The 7,250-nt window shown below is 37.4% G+C and overlaps 1 protein-coding gene across 1 annotated transcript; it reads right to left on the reverse strand.

The window, feature by feature from the left end:
* Positions 1-2,889: 2,889 nt before the first annotated feature.
* LOC140886531 (probable galacturonosyltransferase 4) lies at positions 2,890-7,250 on the reverse strand. The gene is made up of 10 exons (XM_073293132.1): positions 7,029-7,250; positions 6,587-6,707; positions 6,432-6,466; positions 6,306-6,347; positions 6,077-6,203; positions 5,786-5,991; positions 4,823-5,094; positions 4,297-4,654; positions 3,614-4,189; positions 2,890-3,199 (listed from the first exon to the last, which is right to left on the reverse strand). The coding sequence occupies exons 2-10, from the start codon at positions 6,693-6,695 to the stop codon at positions 2,924-2,926; spliced, it is 2,001 nt and encodes a 666-aa protein (XP_073149233.1). The 5' UTR covers positions 6,696-6,707; positions 7,029-7,250; the 3' UTR covers positions 2,890-2,923.

The following is a 7,250-nucleotide window of genomic DNA, read 5'->3' on the forward strand; positions in this document are numbered from 1 at the left end:
TTGTCATTCATATGTTTTTTCCTTGTTTGCTCTTTTCTCATTCAATGTCCAGTCAGAGGAACGTGTGAAGAGACCTACGCCGACGATCGCTAACTAATTTTTTGAAATTGAATGTTGCCCTTCGCCAGCTGAACAATGATAAAAATGTTACAAAATTCAGCTACTGCAATGAAATTGAATTCGAATCGATGCTACAAGGGGCAGAATGAGTTTGCTCTTTTCTCATTCAATTAACTGCTGTCTGTAAGCTATATTTGGTTCAAGATCAGCAACAATAAGAATCACATTGCCAAATATTACCCGATAAGTGAAACTCTGCTTACCAAATCATCACAAAAAAGCTACAATAACAGTGTAATAATCGAGTAAAAAAACTGAAATCTTTATGAATGTTATGCAAAATAATCCATAGCCTATAGACATCCGAATGCTATGCCGACCATCTAGCCGTGAAAGTATCACATGTTCGAACAGTCTTGCAAGAAATTCTTCAAACTCATGCAAAATAGACCTATTTGAAGCTCCAAATCCAAAGCCCACGTCGAAAACATGAACCATCATTTTCATGCCAATATGGTGGTAGGATTAACGATCTTGATTGATTGAATCGCGGGTTTTTGTGGATCGGTCTCTGAGTATCTTCAACCTTTCATCCTTTCTTCAGTCTTTCCATTGGATGAACTTGCGGGATATAGAATAGGCCATCAACGACTTGTAATGGAGCCTGCTTCCCATACGAAAACATACGATGAAGGGACACGACTGGAAACGTGGCGTAACCTCAAGTATCAATGGCTAAATGAATACACGGGATACAATAATAAAACCACGCCATAGATTGTTTCATATGTGGTCCATTTGGGCTTGTCACCAAGACCAAATCGGCTGCAGGTTGATGGGCTAATCTTACGCGAAGGTAAGCTTGGTTTCTTGGGGAAAACATTTAGGAAACTCTGTCCTCGAATGGTTTGATCATCGATGGTATTCCACAATAGAGGGACAGAGACAGATTCAAGAATATGAGCGAGTAAGAATCCAGGCTAGGGTGGGGTAGAGATAATATCAAGACGAGGTCGGTCGCTTGCGCGGTCAGGGTAGACTGGATCAACATCTTCTTGATGAGCAGAATGCCGAAAAGACCGCCTGTGATCCCGGGAAGTGGCAATATATTCATCAAGAATCTGTAAAATGGGATCGGTCTTGTTGTCCCGGATGGACCAACATGTATTGAAGTTGCGTGGTAGCTGCGTCCATCGAGCGCGGCAAACGGGGCAAGTGACACCACCATAGCGAACATTTGACGAGATGCAAGCAAAATGGAAGGCATGGGAGCATTGGGCTGTAAATATTGCCCGGCCTGAGCTGTAATTCAAAGGATCAATGCATATCGAGCACAAGTTCTGCAAGAATCGAAAAGGGCCAATGGTGAATCTTTAAAGTTATTTTGTACACCAACATGAGAACTAACCATAAGTTGAAATGGAAGCATAAAGAAGAAAATTAGTAGAACATTAAAAATGGCAAAAAAGGACACCTTAATATAGGGAGTACTAGTGCTTGCATTGCTTTTGCAATTGATCTCCGAGGATGTTTTCTCGGAAGAAATGTTTCTCTCTCGATTTTCCTGGTGAGAAGCATGATTTGATGAATGAGAAAACACTACACAAGGAATAAAAATTTCCAAAATTCCATTTGATTTTTTGTAAATAAAATATGGATAGTAACAAAGAGGATCTGTCATGTGTATGTGAGATAGAGAAAAAGGATACAGTGGAGGTTTGAACAATGTAGGATTGCTGCTGTCCGTAGCAAAAACAGCCACACGTCTGCACGAAGATTTTCTTGGCTGCTTTCTTGAAATTCCAAGACGCGCTGCCTTGGCCTCCGCCCATACCTCCGGCCGAAAAATGCAGATGGAGAAGACACATGTTTACATAAAAACCATTATATTTGCCATAATTTATTTCATCTTCAATCACTGTTGTTGCTTCTCTTCCATTCGAATATATACTCAATCTACCCTCCCTTTTCTTTAAATAGTCCAGTTCAGTTCAGTTTTAGGACGATCAAAAGTATTAATTAAATTTTTATTAAAAAAAAGAGTATTAATTAAATTATATAATATCGATTCAAATGCATGCTTTTAAAGTTTAATCAATTAACGGATGCACCCCTATCTGTAGAATAGGATAAAAATAAAATAATTGGATGATAAAGACGCCATCTCTCACTAATTTACAAGTAAGATGAGATATAATTATTTAATAATTTTTACTAGAGTATTTGGCACATTGTGAGATATTTATGGATCATAGAATATATAGAGAGCTTGTTTTTCAAACTTGATGTGTGAGGGACACATAAACACAAATAATGGACCAAAATCTAGGCACCAATGTGTCCCATATTACTGGCATAATCCAACATTTGTGAATTTAATTATTTGGTGAAGAAAAATATCTCAACCATTATATGTATAATTTAGCCAAGAAGATTAAGCACTAGTCAACAGGTGACCATTACAGGTGTTTACAAATTCTGATTATATTATATAGATTAGGTTCAGATGATTTCCAGACAATTATTACATGGCTAAGGATACAAATGAGAAAACAATTCCTTTGATTTGCCAAAATATTTATTACCATACAAAAATACTTTACATTACAATGAGACGACTCTCACAAACAGTTAACTCCTCGCAAAAATGGCTATGTGACTTAACAAGTAACACACGGTGTCTCGGTTGGTACAAAACCAGAGAAGAAAAATGAACCAACTTTTCACAAAAATAAGGAAAAATTAATTTTCAGTTGCTCTGAAGAAACCAGGATTAAAAAACTAGACATGCCATCACATACAAGATTTCTCTTAAATCCAGGCAAAAACCTGATACACCTGCGGGTATTTCGAGCTGAGGCGTTTAAGGAGCAATGTTGCATTCCCTCAAATATTGGTGATCGTAGTCGACAAATCTTGTCCAATAGTTCCTGAACTTTGGTATGCCAATCTCTAGCCATGGTTTCAAGTTGCCATTATAATGTATCACGGCTGCTCTATCGACATCCTTCTGAGGTACATTGGGATCATACCCAAGTCCCAAAACATGCCAGGATTTTTCGAGAGGATAAGTGTGGTTCCAAAAGGTTAGCAAACCAGGGGGCAGAGTTCCCAGTTTCCACAACAGTCTGTCGTGATTCTGAGCATAAAAAGCATTTCCGCGTCAATATCATGATACGGGCGAGGATTAACGTTCATAGAAGCGAAAAATAACATATGAAAATCTCGAAGGAAAGCAGTGAAATCTATATAACTCGGGTGTTTAAATTGAATGATCCACAATGGTGGAGGGAAAGGACAGTTTTCAAGAAAGGTCTTCCCTCCACTCTTTTGAACTTTTTTAAACACACTATGCAGGCTGAAGTCTTGTTTCGCCCATCTAAACTTTTGATATTTTGATTGGCCCTGAAAGCAAGATTCCCGACTATGCTACCGATGGCTAGCGTCATATCTATGCAAATACTGGTTGACCAATCCAGAAACACCAAATGACAAAGCAAAATTATCTACGAAAACCATACAGACAAAAAAGAAGGCAAAAAAGGGATCTTACCAGATTCTGCCATTTGTGGTACACCTCTGTGATATTTTGCTTCCTCCACTGGTCTAGATCGAAGATATTCATTCCGAACGCCCAACCACAAGCTCGAGGATCAAAATTTTTAGAAATGAAAGGATTTGAAAAGTTGAGGTAACGATCAAACCGGTGAAAGTTTTCTCCACATGTTTCCACTACTCCAATGACCTTCCCCTTTAGATCAAGAGACCAAAGGCCCGTGAGATCCTTCTGGACCACAATATCGTCGTCTAAAAACAAAACCTTGTCTAACTTTGGGAAGATTTCAGGTAGGTAAAAGCGTAGATGGTTCATGATCGAGAGGTACTTGGGATTTCTAAATTTCAAATTAGAATCAGATTCAACACGTCGACTCTTGAAATAATAATCAATCATAGAGGAAGATCCCAACTGCTTGAGAACTGGGCTATAACTCGAATTTAACCATGTGAACTCCTCAACATTCTGAACCTGTATAATAGCTTTGCCTGGAAGGTTGGTTAAAAACCACATCTTCATTGCAGCATAATTGAGCTTGTCGGTAACAACGTGGAAGACATGCTTTGAAGGATCCTGTTCCAGAAGAAGAAACAAGGAGTGCTTAAAAAATTTAAAGCATCTTCGATGAACAAAATAAATAACCTTGAGAGAATATGAAACTTTTACAAAGAATGTATTACCTTCGAGTGGGTGATGGTTGAGTTCACAACTACTGCCGCAGCTAATATGTTATCCGAAAAGAGGGCATAGTGATGTAGTTTGGGATCATCTAATTTCTGTTTGCTAGGGAAATGCTGTTGAGAAGAGTTCAACATGAAATATTCAGTTGACAGGCGCAAAGGAAGACAGTGAAGTCCTTTAGGCATTGTTTTGGCCGTTAGATGTGTCAAATATAAGGTCTGTTTCTTGTGAACCCGGAGCCTTTCCTCGGTTAAAAGAATCATTGCACGGAGTTTCTTTATCACGGCAGTAGAATCATCATGCATTTGTTTGCCTTTCAGGAGTGTTTGCTCCATTGCTTTCAACTTCTCATAAGCACTAAAATGCAATCCAAACCAAACCATTGGGGAAACAAATAAAGGTAAGAGATGGAGCAATACTACAAAAAGGAAAAATATTGATATGCTTATAGTCCACCCGACATTCTCATCAATAGTTTGATTCACTACTAATAAAAACTGAAGTACATGAAAATTTCGGACTAACTTTTTTGGAAGATCAGAATCCTTGGTGGCATCTCCAAGTGTACGTTGAACTTCCTTCATACGCAACCGTAGCTCCCTTACAAAGCGAGGATTATTTCGAGTAGTTGAGAGGGAAAGATACACTTTCGCTTGAACGAGTTGGTCCTTAAACTGGCGGACTTGAGCATCCAGCAAAACTTTCTGTTCATTGCGTTTCTCGATTTTGGCCTTCACTTGTTGTCTAGCAATATCTTTGACAGAGGTTCGAGAAGATAGTGGTGGGTCTTTTGGTTTCTATAAATGCAAAAGCAGAAAAGAGAGCATTTCATAATATCTACTTGATATCCAAACTAAGAACAATAAATTAATATAGGAAATAGTTACCATCTCCAAATTTCCAAGTACTTATTCATCAGAAGATGAATAGAGGAGCACCAATCTATATATACCATATATTATGGGATATGATACTCTATATTAGGGAGAGGCCTGTTCGCAATATGTAGTGATTATTATACTAAAAAAAAATGTTCATGTTTAATGCTATAACAAATTACATTGGGTGCTAAATGATAAAAAAAAAATAAAAAATTCCTCGTTAATTAAGTGTCTGAATCTTGTGTTGCATTTTTCAAAACTCACAAATAAATAAAAAGTTACAATATTCAAAAGTTTTCAAATACAAACAACAGCAATCGGGTGTGCAGCTAATTCTAGTACATCTTAAAGTAAAAGCAAAATTAACAACATTATAGTTGGTTTTATAAACCAGAATTCTTTGAAAAGAATGCTCGTTTAGATGTTACCTCCCTAAGAAATTTGCTTCAGCACAACTAGATAAATTTCTAAAACTGTACAATTGCGCACACGCAAAAGAGAAACAAAGTCCATAACTCAAATCAAAAGTAAAAGCCTAAATATCCAAGGCATACCATACTCCACTACACTTATTCAAAAGAAAATAATAACATACTAATAATCTTACCACAGAGTTCTCAAAACTAAATTGTTTCTTCACATTGTTTTGTCCATTCCTACCAATCAATCCAGTTGCATTCGAACTTTCATCAGCAACCTTAGCTTCGTGTACAGTATCAGTTACTTGTTTGAGGAGATTCTCATCCAAAGACTGGTTCTTGTTGCCACTACTACCCAAATTGGATGAATTTGTAGTTCCATCCTCAACTAATTCTGTTATTTAGTAAACCAAGGAATCACAAAGTCAAGCTAAACCAAGATTAATGCCAAGGAACGAGAAACTGAGGCGATTAAAAACCTCCAGTGAGCTGTCTGGTATTGTGAGCATTCTCTCCAGATGCAGAATCGGAATAGTTTGAACTATACTGGGATGAATCATCCGAATAAACCATGCCAATCGGTTCTTTCAGTTCTATAGATGACTCCTATATATTCGAAAAACAGTACAACAAATAACACTCGAAAAATATCTAAAACTTACTTAAAAACTAAATAAGCATCACAAAGAACAAACCAAGAAACCTAACCTGAGGTAACACATTCAGAGGCCCAACTTCACCAGTAAATGTCTGCACATACAAAATCCAAGAATGAATTCTTCTCCAAAGAAACCAACATACATAAGATAAAAGCTATAAAATAACGAAACATACAAGAGTTGAAACTTCTTCCACAAATTCATCCCTAGCTGTGAAAATGCAAGAGAAAACAAATCAAACAAGAAACCAGAAAGGATATCATGAAATTAAAAACAACATGATGTTAAAAAGAAAAAAAAATAAAAGAGAACTAATTTCAAGAAGCTTACAAGACGAGGAAGTGATATAGCCTCCAAGAGTGTCGGTGTACAGAACAATTGGAGCAAGAACAGTTACCGAGAGCAAGAGAAGCACTGATTTTCTGAACTTCATCTTCATATTTTCAAGCTCCTAGTATTTTCACCCAATCATTTCTCACCAAGAAAACACATGCATACACAAGCAGGCCCACAAAGAAAAGGAGGGGGCAAAACCAGAACAAAAAATCAACGGATTAAAGCATTTCACAACAAACCAAATAAAAATGAGTGAATCCCTGATTCAAGAAAAACCCAGAAAGATTGCGTATCTTTGGGTTAAGGTATCTATAAATGAAGAATATCTGCAAAAGGGCCCTCGCACTCTCAGTAAAAACAGCTCACAACTGAAATACCAACGGAGATATCCAATGATAAATTCGGTTTCTTTGAAAAAAGAACAACTTTTTAAAACCTTCAAGCCGAAAGAAACCCAGTAAACTTGAGCAAGGCAAGAATAAACAGATAGGTGCAGAATCCCATGACAGAGTTTATGGAGCGAAAGAGGAAACGAGTTGGTTCTTGTGATGTAGATGTACGTGGGGTCCGGTGTAGCATTGTTGCCGCTCGATATCGCTGTCCTTTTACCCCTTCTTCCAATTCTTCCTAGTTCCTACATCCAAAAACCATTGCGTAG

The sequence above is a fragment of the Henckelia pumila genome, chromosome 3 (assembly GCF_033568475.1).
Source record: "Henckelia pumila isolate YLH828 chromosome 3, ASM3356847v2, whole genome shotgun sequence".
Lineage (NCBI taxonomy): Eukaryota > Viridiplantae > Streptophyta > Magnoliopsida > Lamiales > Gesneriaceae > Henckelia > Henckelia pumila.